Here is a 27,872-nt window from a genome sequence, read left to right on the forward strand (position 1 = left end):
CAAATCCATTTTGGATCTATAACACATGACTAATTGAATTATAAAAAAAGAATAATAAATTTTCTAAGTGAAGTAACAAAAATCCAATCCGAACTTCACCTAATTTAGGTCAGTTGTCTTTGCAATATAGATAATTAACCCAAATTGTCCCGTACTTAGGATGGGTCGTTAGTTTCTAGGTAAAGAGGCAGTTTGAAATCAATCCTCTTCTCTCAGGGCCTCAGGGGTAAAGAGAAAAAGAAAAATCCGTCTCCGAATAATCTTCATGTCACCCTTTTCACCACTTTAAATGATGAATTCACTTTTGTTAGAACCGTGTCTAAGCCAAACATACAGAAAAAGAGAAAGAGAGACCGTGTAGACTAGGGCGATTCCATTAAAATTAAAGCCAGTCACATCGCTCTTCAATCCTAAGTGGAGTTCATTTTCATATGCGATGTCACCAGATTTTTTTTTTGTCCGTTCGGCAGTGAACTCGTCTTAAATGGCCCTCAGTAAGATACACGTTGTGGGGATTGTGGATTCCCTGACCGTGAGGCGTGAGCGACGATGGACGTCTCCTTGTCGTTGGCCTGTCCCCGGTTTGTCCAATGTTCTTTCACGACTGGTGGCGCAACTCATAGCTTTGGATTTGGGATCTGTTGCTAATGAAATACGTTCCAACACTTTACTAACATAAACTGGGATCCACCATAAAAATGGGTAAGTCTGGATCTCACTATGTCCATGTTTATCCACACAACATTACAGATACACAGAGAATATCTCATCCTCTAGGAGATTCGGATATGTGGTGTCAAATCTTGTTGGGAGGGTATTCGGGCATATTTTGTTGGCAGCTGATCGGACTGTGTTGCCTTAGATAAATGCTTTGGTTTGGGCCACTGGTGTCAAATCTTGCTTTTTTTTATGAGAATTAGAATAAAGATATAAAACGTAAAGAAGAAAAAGAAGAAAAAGAAAGTTTTATTTATTAATTAATATAAATAAAAAATGTTATGTTAGAAGAAATGATTTGTTACAAGTTAAAATGATTAAAAAAGTTTAGGGGTAAACCAAAAAGGATATGAATAATAAAAAATGATTTAATCATTTATAGTTTAATTATGGATATGACTTGAAATAAAAGGGATTTAGGAAAAAAAATCATATAACGGACCCATATAATTATTGGAGTAAAGCATGGATGATTATGATGATAACTAAAGTTTAGAAAAAAATAAAATAAAAAGCAATGACAATTCAACATATTCTAGAACTGAAGCTCTTCTACCTGGAGTCGTTCTCATCTAACTTTTACTAAGCCCAAAGAGCTCTTATTATAAGAAGAAGGATGGCAATATCTTGGTCAAAGTCTGAGGTGATGGAACAGCAACAGCTAGCTAGCCATCAGTTGGGTATACATCTATTGTCTGTGTAACCTTGAATATTTCTGGTAGTTAAAAGATATTTGTCATGGCTTCTGTCTCCATCAAGCAAATTTTGTTCACAGAAATAAAGCAACGTGAAATGATATTACTAGGTTTTGAAATTTCATGCCGACGCTAAAGAAAGAATAATTGTTATAGTATTTTTTTTCCAATTTTGCTGCGAAATACATAGGTGCGGATTAAAGCAGAATCTGGAAAAAGATTGCCAACTCACTCCAGAGCTGTTGTTGGTCTATGACAATATTCTTTGGCTTTGTTTCTTTTCAATGTAATTTGATTTTCATTTCTAAGTAGTACAAAATTATGGGAATGTAAATAAGTTGAATGCAAATCATTTCTGGTTTTATTATTGTTTTATATTTTACTTTGTTTTATTTGTTTGTAATGTAGTTTAAGTGGAATAAAATCTGAAGCAAAGTAAAGCAATACCTCTATCAAAAGTGAACAGAAATTATATTCTTCTGATTTATACTCTCATGCATTTGTATTTGTGCAAATGAAATTGCATTACAATTACAAGGAGCCTTGGGGTAAAGTGGTCACCCCACTTCACTATTCTGCATAATCAATCAACAAAATTGACAGTTCCATTGAAATTATTTGTAAAATGTAAACTCTGCTAGCTAGAACAAATGAACCCACTTGTAGTTTCCTAGGGTATAGGGAATGCAAATAGATTGGATCGAATTCGAATCAGGGTATATCTAGATCGAATCTGATAGTACAAACATCTGATTTGAAGATCTAATCGAATCACATAAACTCATATTTGAAATCGAATTGTTAATAATGTCAGATATTCAAATATGATTTGATCTGATTTAATTTATTAGACATTTAAAAAATATAACAGTTTATATAAAGAAAAAAAAAACAAAAATACAAGTATTTTCTTTAACTATTTTCATTACATATATACATGTATGTATATCCGAATCTGACAAAATGGGATTGGATTTCACATATGATGGAATCATGACCCGATATATTTACACCCTTACTTAGGGTCCACTTGGTTCTCAGGAATAGGGATTTGGAATCAAAATCAGAATGGCATCCCATTCTAAATCCAACTGTTTGGTTGGGTGGACTGGAATTCCAAGTCTCTTGACCTCTAATCCCCAAATCCTATTTCTCTTAAATTGAGGTCAATTTTCATTAGAAGTCATGCATATGTTATGAAATTTGATTTAGATTAGGGCCGGGATTTCAATTATCATGTTCTAATTCCAACCACCCTTAGGCTGTGTTTGGTTTGAAAGTAAAGGTAGAGAAAATAAGGAGAAACCTATACCAGACTTATACCAAACCAATTCCAAGCCCACTTGAGGGGAGAATGACTGATCAGCTCAGTTCAGAATTTTTTAGCCTTACGGTAAAGGAGATGAACCAAATCCACGGGCTAGTAGGCGAATAGGTCTGACGAGTGGCGATATTGAAGGAGTTGACATACCGCACCAGAGACGAGAGAGAGAGAGAGAGAGTGTAGACGTTCTGAGAGTTAGCCACGGCTTTCCCACGTAAGATTAATAGAAAAAAAAAATGCTCCCTTCCCCACGAAAACAAAATAGAAGTAATCGTCGTCATTATATATATCAGCTGCATTGTCTCCTGTTAAGATTTAAGACAGGACACAAATAGTGAAATTGCAACTAACTCTGTGGCTATCAAATCACTGATTTTTGACGCTTTCTTGCGCTAGTTGACATAAAATGGGAACATGTAGATTCATAAATTCCACACATTGGAGTCGCAGCTTCAAGTCAAATCTTATTTATCTCATCAACCTAACCAAAATTCAACAAAACAATTAATATAATTCCAGGTTGAATGTCATGTTTCACCTTTGGATTTTGCATCCTAAAACCAACATCAATGCTAGAGATACAATTTTGTTTTTGTTTTGTTTTCAGTTTCTCATAAAATTTGAATTTATAAAATTTTGTTGAATATGATAAATTGTACACTTGAACTGAACTGATTAATGGGAAAGAGACAGAGAGTACAATTTCATCCTTGTGGAATAAAACCGGCCAGAATTGGTCAGACAAATTAGGTGAGACTTGGGCCCGATAATTAGCAGCAAAATCTGGATTGACCATCTACACTAACTAAATGCATGGCAAATGCATCAAGATGTTGTTCGATTTCATTTATTTCCTACGTCAAACAGCTGTTTCCAGCACAATTTTGTAGCAGATCCACCGACCCTTTGCAAATTTGCTACCACCATTTTGGGTTTCCTTTCCTTAGTTAAAAGAAAGCTACATTCAACAGCAAGCCGGGTATTACCAGAGGCCAGAGGGTCTCACAACTCAGTGACTATGGTGGTAGTTTTTCATCTAATGCGGAAAGAGTTAGGGTTACAGCATCAGTTGGTCTGGAAACTGGACCCCATATACATGTGTACACGTGCTTAGTTCCGCCACGAGATTTGCATGAAACAAACACTACCTTCTTCACTGCAACATTTAACTCGTTTTTGTTATAAAAAATAATCACTTTTCTTTTGCTTTTGTTTGAGAAAAAAATTAAAAGCAGTGGAATCATGTTCCATTTCCTTGTTTCGCACAACCAGCTTCGTTTGATGCATCAGACAAGAAAACATTCCTCTTGGTTCTCGACACTTACAGGGGTTTCCGAACTCTAGCTCCCAAGCAAAATATCGGCGCAACCCCAAACTCGGTAAAATGATGATTTCAAATGCGAAAGACGAGTTCCAGCAATGGCTCATGTCACGCCATGACTGTACCAACCGATCCGAGCCGAGTTTGAACTAATGCAATAGCTCGATATTCACTCAATTCTCCGTGCTTGGTTCTAGTTTTAATTTGGGACCTTACTGGGTCATTCTCTCATCAATGTCTCCCCCCAAGAAAAGAAGGACAAATAACGAAATAAATCTCCCTTCACTCGTGGAATGGAGGTGGACTCTCTGAATCCCGATCCCAACTCACTCACTCGCCGATCCTCTTCTCTTTCCCTTTCTTGTGGGTCCGTGCGTTTTTTCCAGTTACATGTCTCGTCTCCATCAACCGTAAATACCTATCCATCACCATCACCACATACTAGCAGCTCTTGTTGATCATCTCACACCGTTTCTCTCTCTCTCTCTCTCTCTCTCTTTTCCACCTATAAAACCCATCTCCTCAACTTCTAGTTACCCCGTAAGCTGCAGCAACCCAAAATATTAATAAGAATGAGGGTGGGGATAGCACCGGTTCGGCCCTGCAGTCTTCCTACTCCAAATTCTCCGGCGGCGGTTCGTTGTTGTGCTGCGGCGCCATCTAAATCAGTCAGACTTGGGAAGAGATGGATGGAGTTTCAGGGAATCAAGAACTGGGAGGGCTTGCTTGACCCACTCGACGATAATCTCCGTGGAGAGATAATCAGGTACGGTAAGTTTGTCGAGGCCGCTTACAGTTCCTTCGAGTTTGATACTTCCTCTCCGTCCTACGCCACCTGCCGGTTCTCGACTCACTCACTCTTGAAGAACTCCGGAGTGTCCAACACCGGCTACCGTGTAACCAAGAATTTGACTGCCACTTCAGGGATCAAGTTTCCTCGTTGGGTCGAGAAGGCACCGAGCTGGGTCTGGAATCAGTCCAGCTGGGTTGGTTACGTGGCAATTTGTGATGACAAAGACGAGATCGCTCGGCTCGGTCGGCGTGACGTGGTAATTGCTTACCGGGGAACGGCCACATGCATGGAGTGGCTGGAGAATCTACGTGCAACGCTGACTCATCTCCCAAACGCTCCGTCCAATGTGGGTCCTGACATTGGCGGACCCATGGTGGAGAAGGGTTTCTTGAGTCTCTACACATCTGAAACCGCTACGTGTCGCAGCCTACGGGACGAGGTGAAGGAGGAGGTGGGCAGAATCTTGCAACGCTACGGTGACGAGCCGGTGAGCTTGACCATCACAGGGCACAGTCTGGGCGCAGCGCTGGCCACACTCACGGCCTACGACATAACAACGACCTTCAATAGTCCGGCTCCCTTGGTTACGGTGATTTCTTTTGGGACGCCACGTGTTGGCAACCGGAGCTTTAGTTGCCAGGTGGAGAGATGTGGGACCAAGATTCTACGCATCGTTAACTCTCATGACCTCATAACCAAAGTTCCCGGCTTTGTAATCGACGGCCACGACCACCATGGTGAGCTTGACAGTGAAGAGGTTGGGAAGAGGAGGAAGGGTGCTGCCGGTATGGCAGCAGGTCTACCGAGCTGGCTTCAGAAGCGAGTGGAGGAGACGCAATGGGTGTACGCCGATGTAGGGCGGGAGCTCCGAGTGAGCAGCGGTGACTCATCGTATCTGACGTGGCCTATTACGAATGTGGTGACACATCACGACCTGGATACGTATCTCCAGCTGGTGAGTGGATACGTGAGCTCTAAGTGTCCTCTTAGGGATACGGCAAAAAGAGTCCTCAGTGGGCGCCGAGCAGAGAAGTGTCAGACTCAGAATAAGATTAGAAAGCTAGGCGGATGAGAGTTAACGGTGAGAACTAGAAGGGTTCGTGTCCCGTACGTACTGAATTTAGTACACGAGGCGTATAATTCTTTTCTTGTACATATTAATAAAAAAATAAATTTAATTCTGACAAAATCAAGGTTCAACATACGATAATGATACACCAACAAAGTATTGGGTGAGATCTGACAAGTATTTCATTACACGTGTGGGAGTAACAGTTTTAACTTGAGATCGGCTTCTACGACGGCAAATCTGTGCCCACCACACCGTTCTAACACCCTTTACAATCTTGCATTGAAAATATCACACGAGTAAGCAGGTATTCTCGAGACGGCAAAGGCTTAGCCCTTTCCCTAGACACTTGTCAAATAGTGATTGGTTGTGTGAGAAAATATTAACCATCTGGTAGATGGAACTCGCCCCAGAAAGGCAATCCTTGTTGTTTGGTCGTAGAATTGTGAATCGCAATAAAAGAAAATTGAGAATGGAACGTGGCGTAGCATACTGGCATTGTCTTCACCGGTACCTGAATTGACGGGTCCACGTCATATTTGGGTTGTTGCTTACGTGTCCGAGTTGCAGGGTTGCACCGACCAAATTTGGTTTGGTCTCACATTCCAAAATTCCCATTTTGTTCACCAACGTTCCAAAACAAACTCGTACAGCTGGCATCTCCGGCCCTACTCACTCCCTATTCCGATATAATCAGCATTGCACAAGGAGGATGACGGCCGAACAAACTTGTTTCACTTGATAAGATTGGTAACGGCTACACTTTGATCCATCGGCCTAAAATGCAAACCAAGCAGTTCTCCTTTGAGAAAATAAAATGAAAAATAGAAATAAAAATTTATAGACAAAAAAGAAAAAAAATTTATTATGAAATTAACAATGGAGAATAATACAAAGCTGTGCATATACAAACTTACTCATAGAAAAACCTTACACCCCATATACACCCAAAATCTTTCACTTCTTACAAAACAAAAACAAAAATATATAAAAAAGAAAAACCTTCAAAATACATCATTATTCGCATTTGGTTCAGACGCATAAGCTGAATATAATAAATATATACCATTATAGGGCAGCGGCCCAAAACCTAATACCCACCATAAACTATTATAAAATTTTGCTTTCAATTTTTTTCTCAATTTAATTCGAATCAGGTTCATGATGAAACGGGTCGCATCTGGTATGTCACAACCGTAACAAAAATAGAAAGAAAAAATGTTACAATGAAAAAACGGGATGAAGATGAAAAGAGTGCCACAAAGATTCATGTGGTGTTTTTTCTCAGTTGCAGCTGATGTGACACGTGGAAAACAACAGCCAACGGAAGAGATGAAATAGTCCAATCCCACGAGTCACGATGATAAAGAATTAGAAAAACCCAACTTTCAGTACAGTCATGATGAACGAAACTATCTGTGTTTTTTTAGAAATTCTTTTTCTGCGGTGCATACTCTATTTATCTTTATGTTCTTTTTTTGGATTCTAGCAGATAAGGCAACTTTTTGCCCTAAATATCAATAAAAGATAATGTTTTTATAAAATATTAAGGAAGGCAGTGATACTATTCATCGTCTTCCTTAGATCATCGGTTCCAAGAAGCGCAAGCCACCACCAAATCAAACTTCGTCGCCTGTAGATCATCTGTTCCAAGTAGCGCAAGCCACCGCCAAATCAAGCTTCGCCGTGTTGGTCGATGCTTGCAGAAGCGTTCTATCTCTAGGCGACACCCATCTCGGGAACCCACCCACCATTCTGCCATACTCTGGGAACACATCAGCCTTGGAGCTTCTGTTCGACTTTGGGATCTTCTTAAGCATGGCGAGAGAATTACTGACCGAGTGGTTTATGTTGTACAAACCTTGCTTGATCTCGATCTTCTCTTACGTTGCCCTTACTCTGAGCAAATCCATCAAGACAGGTGTATTGATTCGTCATTGCAGCACTTAAGAGAGTTCCCAAGTCATTATAGTGCCTCGAAGGTGAGTTTTTCGGTGACAGACCGGACAAAGCGCTTTTAAGATCAGTGACAATCTCGTCTAAAAGCTCTAGACAGTCATCCAGAGCCATCTCTTGAAGCGGGTCGAGTGTTCTGCGCTTCATTCGGATGCCAGTGCAGTTAGAAGCAGATATTCTCACTTCATTGACTGTGTGCTGGACTGTAGCGGACTGGCATCCGAATGAGCGATCTGAAGATGTTTGTGAAGGTGCAATGGTGGGATTTTGGTGGACTTTGTTTCCTTTTTGATCGGATTTACTGAGGAGAGTAGTATTAGTAAAGGGGTTGAGAGGGTTAAGAGAAGAGGCAGCAGCACTTTAGTTATGGTTTTGAGATAGAACATGGTGCTTCAGTCTTCAGTCTTGAGAGAAGGAGAGAGCAGGAGCAGAAAGATGGGAAGTAGAGAAACAAAGAGGAGGAGAAATGGAATGATTGACTAGACTCTTTAACTGTGGTGTCTGGATTAATATTGTTGGGGGCTTAATTAATGGGGTAAGCTTCCGTGGAACATCACCGATTAAAATCAATCACACAGGCAGCGGAAAAGGAAGACGATGAACAGTGTCATTGTCCTTCCTTTTTTATGATATTTTTGTTATTTTATAAAAATATTATTTTTTATTGGTATTTAGGGCAAAAAGTTTCCCGACAAAAAATATTATCTTTTATTAATATCTAGGGCAAAAAGTCTCCTTTCTCACACACAAAGCCATAATAATGAAGGTTTCAGCCTCAAGTCAATCAACCCATCCCAAAACGTCCGAAGAGAAAGCATAGGAAACGAATCGGAGAGAGATGGAATAGAAGTGGGTGATATATGATTGATACAAGCACACCCAAGAAAAGATTGGTGTCGGTGGTCTTACATCAAAAACCTATCACCAGTACTCAAACACTTGTTCAGTCGCCACTTGTCTAACATTCTCACAACCTCTTCTTCTTCTTCTTCCATTCTACTTTAATTACCTTTGCCTTCACTAGCTACATGCTCCCTCCACTCCTCGCTTCCTTCCATCATACACTCATCTCTGCAGTAGTCTGTAGGGCCAGAATGGGCCAGTCATTCGTATCTTAACCTACTAAGTCTGGGAAAGAAAGTGAGAGACGGAGAGGGAAAAGAAGAAAGTGTAGAAAGAAAGTGGTAGCGTGGTAGATTGACTTTTCCCATGTTTCTGTGTCTGTTTTAGATTATTTTGAGCCTCCTCTTTTGTTTCCAAGCAATGCCAGCAGGCTACCTAGCTATTCAGAAGCTCCAAGTCTCGCTTAGGAATCGTGGGAATCATGCTAAGTATAGCCAGCTGGTTTATCCACCGATGCTATGCTTTACTGTAGAGTCCAGAGTCCTCCCCTGCTGTTTATTGCACCTTGTGCTCTTTGTTATGTGTTTTCGGTTCAACTTCCATTTGCGCCTTGTGCTAGCATTTATTGTCAGCCATATGAAAGTTGCCCGGCCGGGGCTCATGATTTTATAATAGCTGATGAACCGTATCACTTACTATATGTCTGTATAGTCTATTTCAGCTCCCGTCTTTATTGAATAAGTCATTCAATTCAGCCATTTCAGCTGTTATCAGCAGCCCCTAGTACTTGGACCTTAGTTTCGGCTCTTATTTGAATCAATAGTTAGATATTAGAACTATTGAATCCCGGATTTATGTGCCCTACAAAACACTTTGGTCGTTAATGAGTAAGCCATTCAGTTCAGCCATTTCATCGCCCCTAATACTTGACCTTAGTTTCCGTTCTACTTTGACACAATAGTTTTATTTTGATATTAGAACTAGTGAGGCCCAGATTTATGTGCATTTAAAAATACAAACATCACCTATATCAAAATCAATTTCTTTTTTTTTTTTTTCTTTTTGATTTATTTTAAAGAATTACACACCGGAGGTAGCCCATAAACCCCCTAACCCAGGTGTAGATGGGATTCGATCCCAAATCTCCGTTTTAACCAGTCACTCCGCTATAACCAGCCAGCAGGAGACCTTTCCAACTCGCTGGTTGGCACCTTACAGTCAATTTCTTCTTTTATTTCATTGAGATTGTTTTGAGTTGTAACAATTATAAAACGCCTGAAATGGCATTGGTACCAAACACACCCATAGTTGATTGCAACCCATATCCAACCCGACCCATTGCCATTGTATGTTTACACAAAATTGGGATGGGGTTGTAAATGCAATTATACATTCCTTATTTTGGAATTCAGACTCTGGGAACTCAGAGACCAGATGGAGGAGGTTTTCAAACGTGGGAGTGCTCTGAAGAGTTCGGATTTCCTACCCACATAATATTGCAACCACATATAGAGAACATCGATCTCATCCTCTTACATATTATTATGCACAGGGAGATGTTTCTAATGCACGGAGATAGTGTTTTGTAGGTAAAATTCTTGTGGACAAAAGATCTAAAATCTGCTCTGAATCAATGAATACCCTCAATGCTAACCTAGCCACCGTAAGATAATGGTATCTTGATCCTTTATGGTCTTACTTGATTTCACTGCTTTTTGTCAATCCACTTAACACAGTTTCCATAAATTACAGTACAGATTCCATTAAGACAACAGAGAACAACCCAAAACCATGCTTCCTTTACTATCTTTCTTATGGTATCAAATGAGCCTAAAAGAGGTCAATGATATCCATTGTCTCCTACACAGAGCCAACCTTCATTGCATGCTGCATGAATGATGCTTTTGTTTAAGATGATTTTGTGGCCCTACATGTTATGTTATATTACTCTTTTAACATGCCATAACTGCTGAAGCATTTCACCTGTTTTCTCCATTTCCCCCATTTTTTTTCATGTCTCTCAAGAATTCCCATCATCTCTTGATGCAGAGTATGACTGGTCTAAAGCCAACTGGTCTAGTTTGGGAAAACTAGGCTCTAAATTCTCTCATATTGGTAACAAATTAAAGCTATGGCTACATATAGGAAGACAATGCACTGCATCTGTTTAGAAAATATGCTAGATGTCTATAAGATAATCCTTTAAAGATTTTCTAATCATGAATTGAGAGTAACATTCCCTTATTTCTATGCCATTTATTTTTGCATACATGCAATTATTTTTGGTCTGCTCACATATATTGTTAATGGACTGTAATTACTCCAAGTAAATATAATTTTATAAGCATGAAAATGTGAGAATAATCAAGTACAAAGTAAAAGCAAAATACCTACATTTAAAAAAATGATTTGGAAATGGAATCGTTCTGGCTATCGGTTTCCGGGTCGACGTTCTGTTATCGGTTTCTGGGTCGACGGTTCAACCGTCTGGTTCAAATGGACGACCTGTTCTGACAACAAAATAAAAAATAAAAAAAGGGTAAAAAACCGTTGAACAGGTCGACGGATCAACGGTTCAACCATCCAGGTCAACGATTTATTAACTTTTTTAACGGTTTTTGACCAAATTCCAGGTTTGAAATAAAATGAAAGCAATTGCCTAAACGGTTCCTAAGCCGAACGGTCCAACCATCCAAATCAATGGCGATTCAAAAACGTTGAAAAATACGATCAAATGGTTAACTTTTGGGCATCCTTCTTCTTTAATTTCTTTAATTATTTCCCCATTCTTGTTTTTAAAAGTTAGGTACCATCTAGCTGTGAGTAAAATGCTAGATTTCTATATGTTGTATATGCCATTGTTTTTCTGACCATCCATAATCAAAATAATCAATCGAATGCACTAAAAGAAATCGTATAATATGGCATGATTGACCAAAATTAGAAGAAAACAGTTTCTTTCAATATGAATTATTTTATACCTTCCAAAAAATAGTTATCCTACAAGGGCCAATATTCTGCGTTTGGAATCAGTATAAATCATCATCGATGTAATAATATACTGATAACATTTTATATTGAACCGTTAGAGTGACCGTTGCTTTTTGGAATGCGATGGGTGGAAGAGTGTAAAATTTTACATCGATAAGATTGAAGTAGTTTTTACATCGATTATCGATGTAAAACTTTATACTTGATGAGATTTTACATCGATTATCAATGTAAAACTCCACTCCATCCAAACGCATGCAAAATTGAACCTGAGTGGAGTTTTACATTGGTTCCTGATTTACATTGCTTCCAAATGAAGCCCTAGTTACCCCTAAACTACTATTGTGAATTGAAGACTTTTACTGAAATGCACAGTTTTTAATCCATATTGTGAATTGAAGTTTTTTTTTTTTTTTTACAGGGAAAATTCGATGCACTTGATTGAATGACTTAATCAACTACAAGAATGAATGTTTTTTTCTGAATGGTCAGAAAATATTTTTTAGAAATCGATCCATTTAATTGATGGTTAAGGGTATCCATAATTCCGATTGGCTGAACAAAATGGCCGTACAGGGGGCTGTAGAGCCAAATAATGATGGGGTGTTTGGCAAGTCTTTCAACAGATCTTCTAGTAGCTAAAGACCCATAAGACCACAAGAGCTTTGATAAGTACATCGTTTGGTTGAAGTAATTGTAACAGATATTTTAGAAAGTTAGGAAGAAATGAAGATCGTTTGGCAAAGTCCATAACAGTGATGAATAAACATATGCCTAATACACATGCGAAATATCAAGTGTGAGACCCAATAATACATTCAAATATGCAAATAATACTCTTGGATCCCACTTATACAAAATATTAAAGTGGACCCATTAATGCATTCCCCATAACAAAAAAAATCAATATAGGCCCACTCTCATCTTTGGCTTACACATACATCACCTGCTTGACCCCACTCATGTGTTTACCTATACAAAATATTGAAGTGGGACCCACTCATGCATTCACCTATACAAATAAAACAATGTGGGCCCCACTTTCATTTGGGCCAGATCATATATTATCTATTGGCCCCATGGCTGTTATAGTGTTTAATATCTTGTTTAGTATAAAATTGTAAACGGATTTCTTTCAACCATGGATGTTACAGTTTCAATATCCTCTTTAGTATGAAATAATTCAAAGAAGAACCATCAGATGTTCTAAGATAACTTATGATAACAATTCTAGCAGATAACAAGAAAATTAGAGAATTAATAGTTGTGCGTAACAGAAATAATTTTCCAATAAATAGTTAATCTTCATCAACGGAAAAGAGGAATAAGCATTATAATTTGGCAAATGGGAAAAATCAGAAATGAATTGATAATCAATTGTAGCAGAAATAACTCTTCAATTGGTATGAGGCGTACGTTATCGTTGGTCTGTCTCAGTTAAACTTCAATTCTAAAAGTTTCCACAGTTGATTGAAATATACTAATTAGTCCTATTCTATTTATGGTACTAGCTAAAGGGTCACTGAATGTTTTTCCATCCTAGGATATGAGTAATATACATTGCATCTGCATGCATACCTGAGCAAAATTGTACCATTATTTGTCTCCTGCAAGCAACGAAGGCAATAGGATCACTGATTGGATTGATGTTTGACACGGCATTGTGGGACCTATCCAATCCAATGGTAGACATGAATAATATGAGTCCTTAGTTGAGTACCACTGATTCAGGGTATGAGACTCTTTGAGGCAGACATGGAGCACAAGCCAAAAGAGAACATGGATACAAAGGCTAATTTACTAGTGGCAGCAAACTTTTCTATAATCCATTTCACGTTGAAAATACAAAATCCAATTTATATTTGTATATTAAAATAAAGGGGTCAAGAAATTTACTTTTTTTTCTCTTTTTTTGTATTTTTATTATATGTCATTTTTGAAACAACCAATAAGATGCACTTTCTCAATAACTTAAATAATCTCTTCTCTTAAAATTTATCCTAAATTACCTCCTCCACTTTCTTCAGAATTATCTCTATTTCCAATTTATCTTCTAAATTTTCTCTAATTCCTATTTATCTCCACAATTATCTCTAATTTAGTAAAGAATTTCTCTCCTAAATTATCTCTAATTCCTATTTATCCCCTCTCCTAATTTTTATCTATATCTATTTAAAGAAAGTTTGGATTAAAAATTTTAAGAATTATTTAAATTATCTAAAAAAATTTATAATAACATTAAAATATTTATTAAAAATACAAAAAATAATTTTATATTTTTACAAAATATATCTCGAAATTATGTGCTAACAATTTAAATTATGTTTTTATGGATTATCAATTTAAATGCTTTTAAAATATTTAATAATATGTAATAGCTTTAAATAAATTAATTCAAATAACAAAAAAAATTAAATATTTTATAGATTATTTAAATATGTAAATAACTAAACATTTATCATAACTATATTTTAAATAGTTAAAATAATGAAATTATCTAATAAATAATTTTATATTTTTACAAAATATGTCATGGAATTTTGTACTAACAATTTAAATTAGGTTTTTCCAGATCATCAATTTAAATGTTTATCAAACATTTAATAATATGTAATAGAATTAAATAAATAAAATTCAAATAAAAAATTTTAAATATTTTATAGATTATTTAAATATTTAAATAACTAGATATTTATCATAACTAGGTTTTAAATAGTTAAAAAAACGAAATTGTGTAATAAATTTAAAAATAAATCTTTAAATCAGAAAAATAATTATAACATAATACTAAAGTTAATAATAATTTAATATATTACAAAATGATTAATAGTATAAATTATTATTTTATGGATAATTAAATTCCATAAATAGATAATATTTTAAAATTTAAATATTTTATATATTATTTAAGTATTTAAATAACTGGTTATTTTAAATAAAAAATAATTAAATAACTAGATTTTTAATATTTAAAATATAGAAATTATGAAATAAATTTAAAAAATTTATGAGAAGTAGAAAAATAATTATAACATAATATTGAAACTAATAATAATTTAATGTTTTTACATAATATTGTAAATAACTAATTTCACTTATATCAAGTAATAATTTGAGAAAATAACTTTCAAAAAAATTAATATTTATTAGTAATAAATTTAAACTTTTAATCTGTATTTATTATATATTTATATATACTAAAATTAATATTTATTGCATTTCAGTAATTATTTATTGTTTTTGTGATAAATTTATTTTCAATAATTTTGTATACAATTATTTTGTTTTGTTATTTAATAGAAAATTTTCAATAATTATTGAAGATTAAACTACTATTAGTGAAATTTTTAAATTTATTTTATTATATTTTTGTTATAACTTATTGATTAATATTTATTAGAGATTAAACAATTATTTGAGATTATACTATTTATTGACTAAGTTAATATATTTTTAGTACTTATTGTATTTTTGTAATTATTGTAATTATTGCATTTTTTCATTATCAATATATTTTCAATAATTGTGTATTTTTCTATAAATTTTTAATATATTTTTAATTTTTAATTTAATTTTTAAATTTTTGATATAAAACATTTTAGACTATAAAATACGAAAAATTTCCCATTTTTCATATTAAAAATTATGTTTAAAATATAAAATATTATTATATATCTATGGCTAGGTCATTTGATTTTGGTTAGTTTACAAATGGCCAAGGTGAAATTGATCCAACTTGGTTGAATTGCAAAATTTTTGAAACAAAACCAACCTAAAATATTAGAAAACTAACCAACTCGGGTCGAGTTGATTGGGCTGGTTGGTTTCATTAGTTTCAAGAATAAACCAAACTGAAATTAATTATTGTTATTTTTGTATTATAAAAAAATTATTAAGAATAATATATAAAATATGAATAATTATTAATTATTTAAAAAGTTGAAAATATAAAACAATTGTATACTCTTATGTGATTCTATTATGGTCATTTACTAGAACGCATCTTATAGTTTTACATATTTACTTAACCCTACCTTATAGTTTTCATTTTATTAAAACATCCCATATATTTTACAACTTATTTACTTAATCAATCTTTCCTTAAGGAGTGTTTGTTTTTCCATTAGGCCCATGATTATTTATTCCAAAAATACCCTTAACATTTTTTTGTACAAAAAACAAAATTAACCAAATATATCCAATAGAGTGGTTGCCCGTGTCTTATAAAGGGCAAAAATGGTATTTTTATTTTTATTTTCTTTTGATTAAATTTATTTAAATGAATAATAGGGTGAACATTGTCATTTCCACTGTCATCTAATGGGAGATTGATTAAATCCATTACAAATTATAAGTGGTGTTTTAGTAAAATTTTAACTATATGGTAAATTTTAGTAAATCTATGAAACACTATAAGGGATATTTTAGTAAATGACCCTTTCTATTAACACCACTAAAGAGAAGTAAAAGCACAATAGTACCCCTGCAGTACTATACATATAAAAAATAATATCTGTTAACACTCCCCCTCAACTTGGAGCATAGATATCAATCATGCCCAACTTGTCGCATAAATCATGATGTCTTGAGTGGTGTAGTCCTTTTGTAAAGATGTCTACAAGTTGGTCCTTAGAGCTGACATAGGGAGTACACACTTCGCTTGTGATGACTTTCTCTCTGATATAATGCTTGTCGACTTCGATGCGTTTTGTTCTATCATGTAGCACTGGGTTAGCAGCAATGTTTATTGCTGCACAAAATAGGGTCATAGGCCTGTCCACTGGAAAGTCCAACTCACTCAATAGATTCTGTTTCCACATACTTTCAGCCACTCCATGAGCCATTGCTCGATATTCAACTTCTGCACTGGATCTAGTCACCATACTTTGCTTTTTATTTCTCTATGTAACTAGGTTTCCTCCTATAAAGGTGTAGTAGCCACTAGTAGACTTTCTGTCATTTAGAGATCCAGCCCAATCTGCATCAATATATTCTTCAACTTTCAAATGCTTGTGTCTTTGAAACAACAAGCCAGCACTTGGAAACCTTTTAAGATATCGGAAGATTCTTTTTGTTGTTTCAAGATGAGTGGACATAGGTGCATGCATAAACTGGCAAAGGACACCAACATCATAAGCAATATCTGGGTGGGTCATAGAAAGATATAACAATCTCCCTAGAAGTCTTTGAAACTGTTTCACATCCTTGATAGGTTCACCTTGGCTGTCACCTAATTTATGGTTAGAACCAATGGAAGAGTCAACTGGCTTCACTCCCATTTTTCTAGTATCCTAGAGTAAATCTAGGACATACTTCCTTTGGGAAATGAAGATACCCCTTTTTGAGCGGGCAACTTCAATTCCAAGGAAGTATCTTGGAGGCCCTAGATCCTTTACTTCAAATTGTGTGGCAAGAAAACTCTTCAACCTCTGGATTTCATCATTCCAGTCACTAGTGACAATTATATCATCAACATATACTATCAAAGCAACAATTTTACCTTCTCTTTTCACAAACATTGTGTGATCAGATTGACATTGCTTGTATCCTTTCTGCTGAACCACAACATTGAATCTGTTGAACAAAGCTCTTGGTGATTGTTTAAGCCCGTATAAAGACTTCTTCAACTTGCACAATCTTCTGCTCATTGCCTTGAGCCTGAAAACCAGGGGGTTGTATCATGTAAACTTCTTCTTCAAGGTCACCATTCAAGAATGCATTCTTGATATCAAGCTGATGCAGATACTAGTCAAGGTTAGCAACAAGAGAGAATAGAACTCTAATGGAGTTCATCTTGGCAACAAGAGCAAAAGTCTATGCATAATCAACTCCATACATTTGTGTAAACCCCTTTGCCACTAAATGAGCTTTATACTTCTCCACCATGCCATCAACCCTATGTTCGATGGTGAACACCCATTTACATCCAACTGGATCATTTCCCTTAGGAAGATCTACAAATTCCCATGTGCCGTTTTTATGAAGGGCATTAATTTTTTCTTCATGGCATTTGTCCGTTTAGGTACTGAAAGAGCTTTTGCCACATTCTTAGGGATAGAGACACTTTTAATGAAAGTAAGAAATGCACGAAAAGAGGGTGAAATGTTTTCATAGGAAACAAAGTTGGAAATGGGGTGTTTAGTGGTGCATGATCTAACACATTTCCTATGAACAATAGGAAGGTCAAGGTCATTAGCAATAGAGGTATCAATTGCAATGGGTTCATGGACATCATTGGGAACCAAGGTACCTGAGTGAGTATGATCCGCCCCCGAGGAGTTTGATGGCACTGGAGGTACAACTTCTAGATTCTCCACAGCTTTTGAATTTGGTTGGTCTTTGTGACGATGGAAGAAGACATGAAAATGTGGAGGATTAGGAAGAGGAGGGAGCTAAACTAGTTTATCCTCATTCCTACACTCCCTCTGAGAAGAAACAGGGAAAAAATGCTCATTCTCAAAGAAAGAGACATCCATAGAAACATAGAATTTCTGAGAAACAGGATCAAAACAACGATATCCCTTCTAAGTAAAGGAGTAGCCCAAGAATATGCAAAGAATAGCATGAGAATCCAACTTCCATGAATGGGAGACAGATTTTGGACAAAGCATCGACAACCAAATATGCGAGGAGGAATGGGAAGAAGGGGGGCCTTAGGGAAGAGAACCTGATGTGGGGCTTTGCACTCTAACCAATGAGAGGGCATATGGTTAATGAGGTAGGTAGAACAAAGGACAACCTCAAGCCAAAAACATTTGGGGACATTCATATGGAGTAGTAAACCCCATGCCACTTCAAGGAGATGTCGGTTCTTTCGTTCAGCAATACCATTTTGTTGTGGTATTCGGGCATAAGAGATACGGTGAAGTGAACCACGCAAAGAAAAGAATTCCGTGAGATCACTATGGAAATACTCTTTCTCATTATTTGACTGAAAATTTTGGATTTCAGTTTGAAATTGAGTGAAGACCATCCATTGAAAATCTTGGATAATTTTTGGTACTTCCTCCCTGGTTCGCATGAGATATACCCAAGTATATCTAGAATAATCATCAATGGTGGTAATAAAATACTTGTAACCACTCTCAGATTGTAAAGTAACAGGGCCCCACACATCAGAATGAACAATGTGAAAAGGAAATTCAGATTTACTATTTTTTGGAAGAAAATGAGTTCTATAATGTTTACTCAATTGACACGTTTGACAAGAGAAATCTGAAACTGACACTAACTTAAACAGATCTGGAAACACCACTTTCAAAGACTCAAAAGATAAATGACTAAGGCAACAATGCCATAAATAAACTTGACTCTTACGAGACTAACTCTTAGACTCTGTAACATGAAGACCAGCCTTATTCTCTAGCATGTAAAGTCCATCAACCATACATCCTCTACCAATCGTCCTCCCCGAGGCTATATCCTAGATCACACAATAAGAAGGGAAAATGGTCATTGAGCAGTTTAAGGAATTAGTAACACTACTAACAGAGAGAAAATTAATGGGAAATTTTGGAACATGTAAAACATCACAGAGGGTAAGGCCGAGGGGAAGAGAGACGGTTCATTGACCAGTTCTAGTGGAGATGCAATTGTGTTGGCAACGAAAGGGAGTGTTACTACTAGTGGGGGAAATTCTTCCAGGAAATGAGATATTCAGAAAAAAATGGATGACAAAGATAAATTGTGGTGTACTCATTGCCAGAAGCCCCGACACTCCCGAGATTTAGCAAAACTTTAACTATAGGGTAGATTTTATTATATAATTATATATACTAAAATTAATATTTATTGTACTTTAGTAATTATTTTTTTTGTGATAAATGTATTTTCAATGATTATGTATAAATTTATTTTGTTTTTCTATTTAACATAAAACTTTTAATAATTATTGGAGATTAAAATACTATTATTGAAATTTTTAAATTTAATTTGTTGTATTATTATATTTTTGTCATAACTTATTGATTAATTTTTGTTAGAGACTAAACTATTATTTGAGATTATACTATTTATTGACTAAGTTAATATATTTTTAGTACTTATTGTATTTTTGTAATTATTGCATTTTTTTATTATCAATATATTTTCAATAATTGTGTATTTTCACTATAATTTTTCAATAATTATTGAAGATTAAACTTTTCTTATTAATCAGATATGAGACTTTTAATTTAGCTGAAATTATGGGTGTTCCTAAGTTGGTTCGGTTCAGTCGTAGGCTTTTTGGCCAACCAAATTGACTTGGTCAGGTTGGGGAGTTGGTAAGTTGAAATCGATTGACCTTTTGTGAAATCGAACCCACTCAAGTTGTAACGGTTTGGATCATTTTTTGGTTTAGTCAGTCGGTTCAATAGATTTAAACTTACAAATTTAATTTGATTTTAAAAATTATAGTGTGATTATTAAAAAAATAAATTTAAAAATTAGATTTATGATATAAAACATTTTAGTCTAAGAAATATGGGAAATTTCCACTTTTCCATATTAAAAATTATATTTAAAATATAAAATATTAATATCTATCTATGGTTAGTTCATTCGATTTTGGTCGGTTTACAAGTGACCAAAGTGAAATTGATCCAATTTGGTCGAATTGGAAAATTTTTTAACCAAAGCTGACCTAAAATACTAAAAACCCGAGCAACTCAAGTCGAGTTGATTGGGTTGGTCGGTTTCATCAGTTTGATGAATAAACTTAACTGAAATTAATTATTGTTATTTTTTATTATAAAAAATTTATTAAATGTAGTATATAAAATATGAATAATTATTAATTATTTAAAAAGTTGAAAATATAAAACAATTGTATACTCTTATGTGTTTCTTTTAGAGTCATTTAGTAGAACACACCTTTTGGGGTGGCAATTTTCCCCATCCCCGATGAGGATTGACTTCCCCAACTCGATGGGTCCGGGGATGGGGATTGTTTTGTTGGGGCGAGGCTGGGTACAAGGAGGTCTCTGCCCCGTCCTGACCTTGATTATATATATATTAAATGTTATTTATATGAAATATACTATTATATTATTTATATATCAAAACATATTTAAAACATTGCTTATAATTTAATTATTTATTTATTTTAAATAAATTTATTTAAAAAATACTATTATCCGAAAACATTTTGGGGATTCGGGTCCCCACGAGGAATCCATTCCTGTTGGGGATCAAGGGTGGGGATTAATTTCATAATTGGGGTCAGGGACAGGGAATATGATCCCCGCCCCGTTTTCATTCCTACACACCTTATAGTTTTACACATTTACTTAAAACTACCTTATAGTTTTCATTTTACTAAAACATCCCATATATTTTATAATTTATAGACCCACGATTTTTTATTCCAAAAATACCGTTAACACTTTTTTGTATAGAAAGAAAATCAACCAAATATAGCCAATAGAGTGGTTATTCGTGTCTTATTAAAGTCAAAAATAGTATTTTTATTTTTATTTTCTTTTGATTAAATTTATTTAAATGAACACTAGGATCAACACTATGATTTTCCATTATCATCTAATGGAAGATTGATTATATCCATTGCAAATTATAAATGATGTTTTAGTAAAATGCTAACTATAAAATTAAAATTTCTATAATATATATATATATATATATTTAAACCCTGTTACGAGTACGCATGGAGTCCTTTCTTTGCACTACTCACATCCATGCACGTCTCTTGCTCATGCACGACAAATATTAAATCATTCTCATTTTACCATTCTTCATGGTATCAGAGCCATGGAGATCCTTGCATCGATTATCAGCCCTAGTTTTCCTACTGACGACATCTCAAGTCCCTACTACCTACATCATTAGATAACCCAGGAATGATGCCGATCACCTCTCCTCTCACTGGTGACAATTACGTTACCTGGAAATTGGCGATGACTATGGCATTATCTACTAAAAACAAACTTGGGCTTGTCAACGGTACCATAAAGCAACCTGCAATCGCAGATCCCCTGTATTCGGCATGGAAGAGGGTGGACAATATGGTTCTATCCTGGCTTCTCAACTCATTGCACAGAGACCTGGCAACTTCAGTCCTTTATACAACTTTGGCTTCAGATGTCTGGATCAACCTCAAGGATCGGTTTTCTCTGAGTAATGGACCATGCATATACCAACTTCAGAGATCAATTGCCGCATTGCGCCAACACATACTGAAGGCCCTGTGGGACGAGCTAAACACCTTTGTGAACCAGAGTGTTTGTCACCTGCGGAGCCTCGAAAGCGTTTATTTCCTACCAACAATGGGAGCAATTGATGCAGTTCTTCATGGGTTTGAATGAGTACTCATTCTCAAATGTTGGCAACCAATTCCTCCTGATGGATCCGTTGCCATCCGTCGCACGGGCTTACTCTTTGACCCTGCAAGATGAAGCACACCGTATACTTCATCAGCCCAAATTCTCACCTCCCACTGAGAATACTTCAACACTTCTTGTCAGTCAAGAACCCGCGACCACAGAAAAGGATTCCTAGCATCTCGACCACGCCCCACCGACAACAAATGGAAACCTAAGGAGCGTTGCACTTACTGCAACATCCTAGGTCACACGCGAGATGTATGTTACAAGTTAAACGGTTATCCGCCTCACTATAAGTTCAATAGAAAATCTGGTTCTAAACCCAAAGTTGCCAAGGATGCTCCAACCACAACTACCAATGCAGGCAACACTTCCACCACCACCTTGACTTCCGAACAGTACGAGCAATTGCTCCACCTCCTGCAAAATCTGAAGCCTGCACAATCAATGGCACATTTAGCGGCAAACTAATTAGCAGGTAATGCTCTCTGTTTTCTCTCATCATCGGCATCATCGGCAAAATCCGAACAGCCGCCCACCATATTGCCTCTCCAGAGGCAATACTTACCTCCCACAATAAGCCCTCCACACCTGTCCAACCCATTACCTTGGCCGATGGCACCACTGTTGAAGTAGCACACACTGGCACTTCTCGTCTCAATGACCAAATCACCCTTTCGGATGTTTTGCTCATTCCTTCTTTCAACTTCAACCTTTTATCCATCAGTCAACTAACTAACAAATTTAAATGTTCGGTTACCTTATACCGTGATTACTGTGTGGTGCAGGATCTTTCGACGAAGAAGCCGATTGGAATGGGTAGGCAGCTCGGTGGCCTTTACTACTTCACCGTCGACACACCAACCGTCCAGTCTTTTCTCTCCTCCAAACCCACTCCTGAAATATGGCACAATCAACTCAGGCATCTCGACACATTCTCCATGAATAAATTTTGAGATCTCATCCCAACTTGCACCACGACTGAAGATTGTCACATATGTCCACTTTCCAAGCAGACACGACTGCCATTTCCCACTAGTTCCATTTCTACTACTTCACCTTTCGAATTAATTTATTGCGATATATGGGGACCCTACACCATACCCTCATCTTCGGGTGCCCTTTTTCTTAACTATTGTAGATGATTTCAATTCACTAGATGTACGTTGGTGTTTCTCATGCGTTTCAAATCTGAGACTTGTTTATTAATTCAAAACTTCTTCTTCGCTTATGCCCAAACACAATTCCACATTCACATTAAGAAAATTCGCACAGACAATGGTTATATTTTTTCTTTCAATTAATGCAATCCTTTCTTTCTTCTCATGGGGTTATCCATCACTACAGTTGCGTGGCCACTCCTCAACAAAATGGAGTAGTCGAATGCAAACATCGACATCTCCTCAACAAATATAGTATATGTGCCTTGCGCTTTCAATCCAATCTCCCTTTGAAATTTTGGGGTGAATGCATTCTCACCGCCACTTATCTTATCAATCACACACCCACCCCATTGCTTCAGGGTCGCTATCCCCACGAGCTCCTCTTTGGGAAACAACCATCCTATGGTCACCTTCGCGTCTTCAGTCGTCTTTGTTATGCCGCAACCCGTCATCTCCAAACTGATAAATTCGCTCCCCGTGCTCGTCAATGTGTCTTTGTTGGTTATCCACATGGTCAACAAGCTTATCTTCTCTATGATCTTGACAACATCACCTTCTTCATGAGCCGGGTCGTCACCTTTCATGAGACCACATTCCCCTTCTCGTCACACACAGATACTTCCCTTCCTCCCACATCTGTGGTGCTCCCAACTCCCATCTCTGACCTATTGGACAACTCCTTTGCATCCCCTACTGTTCCTCAAAATCCTTCTCCCACTTCAACCACACCATCTTCCCCCGCCCCTTTTGCATCTGCACCGACCCCACCAGAACCCATCTCCACAATGAACTCTTCACCGGAACCCATCTCCACTTTGATCACACCTCTGCGACGCTCAACTGGACCCACCAGGCATCCTACTTACTTGAACAACTACTACTGCCATACTGCTTGCCCGCCAACGTCGTCTCCTCCGTCCCAAGGTACATTATACCCCTTGTCCAACTACCTCTCTTATGATTGTTTATCAATTTTCCACTATGCTTTTTTTATCAGATGTCAACAATGCTTTTCTACATGGCGACTTGTATGAAGAGGTATACATGACATTGCCACCAGGTTTCGATAAGAAAAATGACCAGCGTGTTTACCACCTCCATAAGTCCATCAACGGCTTGAAACAAGCATCCCGAAACTGGTTTACAAAATTTTCAGCTACTCTCATCTCCGTTGGTTTTCTTCAATCCAAAGTGGATTATTCCCTCTTCACTCAATCCATTGGTTCGTCCTTTACAACTGTTCTTTTTTACGTCGATAAAGGCATTTACCTTTCCTAGCGCAAGTACACCTTGGACATCCTCAGTGATCTCGGTGCCTTGGGTTCTAAGCCATGCACATTTCCTATGGAACAAAACTCCAGATTCTCCCTTGACGACGGTGAACCTCTTGCTGATCTCTCGCCTTACTGACAGTTAGGAAAGAATAGAAGAACTGAAAACAAGAATAATTGGGACTGAGAATACTGTCCACGGTGTGTAGAATACCATCAGATGTATGATATTTATAGATGAAATGTTTACATTGAAATGGAGTTCTACAAGAACTGAGAGATTATCCTAAGTAGTAGATAGGATTACCCTACGATGATAGATCCAGATCTCTGGAGGACTCTCGATCGTCATTATCCTTAACATGCCCCCACAAGCGAAACGGCTTTGTGAAGATGTGCAACTTGGACCGAAGGTGAAGAAACCGTGGTGCTGGTAGAGCCTTAGTCATGATGTCGGCTATCTAGTCCTTGGAAGAGATGAATTTCACCAGTAGCTTCTGTTTGAGAATTAGATCTCTCAAGAAATGAAAATCAACATCTACATGCTTGGTGCGTGCCTAGAACACCGGGTGTGTAGCTAGGTGTATGGCTCCCACATTGTCGCACCAAGCAATTGGAGGAGATGTGGGGGAGAAACCCAGATCTGTAAGGAGAGACTGATCCATATGAATTCTGTCATTGAATTTGCTAGAGCTCAAAATTTTGCGTTCCGGAACGAGCTAGTGTTGCTTGTTTTTTTTTGCACTCCATGCAATGAGATTGTTACCCAAGTATACACAATAGCCACCTGTGAATTTACGACCATCAGGGCATCCAGCCCAATCTGCATCACTAAACGCATGAAACTTAAGGGAATTGGATTTGGAGAAATGAAGACCAACATCCAACATGCCCTTCAAGTAACGGAGAATCCGTTTGACTACAACCCAATGAGCATCTATGGGAGCATGGAGAAATCTACAAACCTTATTGACTGAATAGGCTATATCTGGTCTAGTGATGGTGATGTATTGGAGAGCACCCACAATACTTCTACATTTAGAAGGATCTAGGAGAGCTATGCCTTGGAGAGAGGACAATTTGCATGATGAAGCCATGGGAAAAGCAATGGGTTTGGCGTCATCTAGCTTGCTTTGCCAAAGCAAACCCACTTTGTTCCATTTACATTCATACTGGGGTGGTATGGAACAAGTTCCCAAGTATCATTGTCTAAGAAAGCACGGTATTCTTGTTGCATAGCATGCTGCCAATGTGGATGCTTAGCCACACTAGAATAGGTGGCCGGTTCACACTATTCCAGTGTGGTATCAGCAATGAGGGCTGCCGGAATAGGATACCTGGTAGTGGTCGTTGCAAGAGATACGGTGGAGCTCATGGATCTGGTGACCATGGGATGAGTTCGCTATGGAGGTGGAGGTGCAACAAGAGTAGCATCAAGAATCTCTTTAACCAGTCTGGTTCGGTGGGACGGTGCAGTGGTGGATGATGGAACATCGCTAGGAGCAGACTCAACTGATGAAGTAGGGGCAGAAGGGGTCTCGGAAGGCATTGAGGGTGGTCGATGGAGATCTGACGAGGGAGAGAAGATGTCACCAGATGGAGAAGAAATGCCAAGTGATAGTGGAGCTACTGTTTGCAGATTCGGTGGACCTGTAACTGGTCCGATGGAGGTACTTGAAGGAGAACTGGTATGATCAGTACTAGATTTGCTAATTGGGAAGAGTTGCATACCAAGAAACCGAGATTCATCAAAGATGACATGCCGACTGATGTATTCATGTCCACTAATAGGATGCTAACACTTGTAACCCTTATGAGCAGCACTATACCCCAGAAAAATGCACTATTGTGACCAAAATTCAAACTTGTACCTATTATAAGGTCGCAGGAGAGGATAACAAGCACAACAAAAAAATTTGAGAAATGTGTAATCTGGGGTTCTCTAAAACAATACCTCATATGGAGAATGACTACGAAGTGTCGGAGTGGGAAGACGGTTGATCAGGTACACTGCCATATGTACGGTGTCAGTCCAGAAGGAAAACGGGAGAGAGGCGAAAGCCAGTAGAGATAATGTGGACTCAACAATGTGTCGGTGCTTCCTTTCAACTATTCCATTTGAACCCCTTCAGAGTCAAGATATTGGGAGAGAGAGCGAAATTTCCCTCCCTAGTCAGATTGAAAAATTTTTACTTTTGTGGATAGCAAGCATTTCACACGCCATTTGAAGCTTAGAAAAGCATTCATGACTTCACATTTTTTCGTGAGTGGGTACAACCAAGTGAATTTCGAAAAAGTATCCACAAAAATAACATAATATCTGAATCCTTTATTAGAAATAGTTGGGGCTAGTCCCCATACATCAGAATAAATGACTTCTAATAGATGTGTAGCAGTAAATTGTGAAACTGGAAGATGTTGTCTATGACTCTTACCCATTTGACATGACTCACACAATACAAATGATACGACTCTAACAAGGTAAACCACATTTGGAAATAACTTGACTCACTACTTTGAATGCAGCATGACCTAGCCGTTAATGCCATCCTGAAAAGGTGGTGCATTCTCTAACAAAGGCAGTTACTCTATTGTTGACTTGAGTTCCTCTAGGAAATTGATAGAGTCCATCTCTATTAGTTCCTCTGATGAGAACTCTCACCGTATAATCCTTCACAAGAAAGAAATCATGATGGAACTCAAGATAAATATCACTATCTTTGGTAAATTTGTTCACAGAAGGCAGATTCTTGGTGATGTGTGGAACATAATAAATAGAGTTGAGAGCAAAGGTATGATTATTATGTGTCAATGAGGAAGATTCGGAATGTAAAATTTGCAAACCTGTTCCATTACAAACTGTAACCTGCTCTGGGCCCATGTACTCGAACCGATTCTGTAGATTGTCTACATTTGGAGTGAGATGATGAGTGTGCCGGAATCTAGATACCACGTGGGATCAGCTTCATTCCCAACACTTGTGTGATACACAACAGTATCTAGGGGAGACGGTTGTTTTCCTTGATACGATAAGTCATAGCGCTTCCTGTAGGTAAGAGCACCATGGCCTAGTTTGTTGTAGACCTAGTAGATTATTTGGGAAAGATTACCTTTCCCATGGCCACCACTGTTATTTCTACCGCCATTATACTGATTATGATAACCACCACGGTTGAGGCCACCACTGCGACCTCTACCATTACTGGGAGCAGAACTACCTCCTCGGTTTGTATTTTTGGAGTTCTAATCATTTTTTTTTCCTATGTGCGGAAAAATTTGCTGAAGGAGGGTTATTAGTGGTAGACTAGTTGTGTTGTTCCAACCATTCCTCATGATTTAAGAGAAGTCTCAGTACATCATTAATAGTAAGAAAATCTAAATCAGTCCTATTGGTGATCACAGTGATAATG

At 37.1% G+C, this 27,872-nt stretch overlaps 1 protein-coding gene and 1 pseudogene across 2 annotated transcripts; both read left to right on the top strand.

The window, feature by feature from the left end:
- Positions 1–4,596: 4,596 nt before the first annotated feature.
- Positions 4,597–6,039, top strand: LOC148848349 (phospholipase A(1) DAD1, chloroplastic pseudogene; annotated as a pseudogene). Its single transcript, XR_016101198.1, has one exon. The product of XR_016101198.1 is annotated as a phospholipase A(1) DAD1, chloroplastic pseudogene (transcript).
- Positions 6,040–21,548: 15,509 nt separating this feature from the next.
- Positions 21,549–22,010, top strand: LOC148848350 (uncharacterized). The gene has a single exon (XM_088951315.1). It carries the CDS (start codon positions 21,549–21,551, stop codon positions 22,008–22,010), a length of 462 nt encoding a protein of 153 aa, XP_088807441.1.
- The last annotated feature ends 5,862 nt before the right edge of the window (positions 22,011–27,872 follow it).

Source organism: Nelumbo lutea, chromosome 6 (assembly GCF_056320005.1).
Source record: "Nelumbo lutea isolate HS-2025 chromosome 6, American lotus-T2T, whole genome shotgun sequence".
Classification (NCBI taxonomy): Eukaryota; Viridiplantae; Streptophyta; class Magnoliopsida; order Proteales; family Nelumbonaceae; genus Nelumbo; species Nelumbo lutea.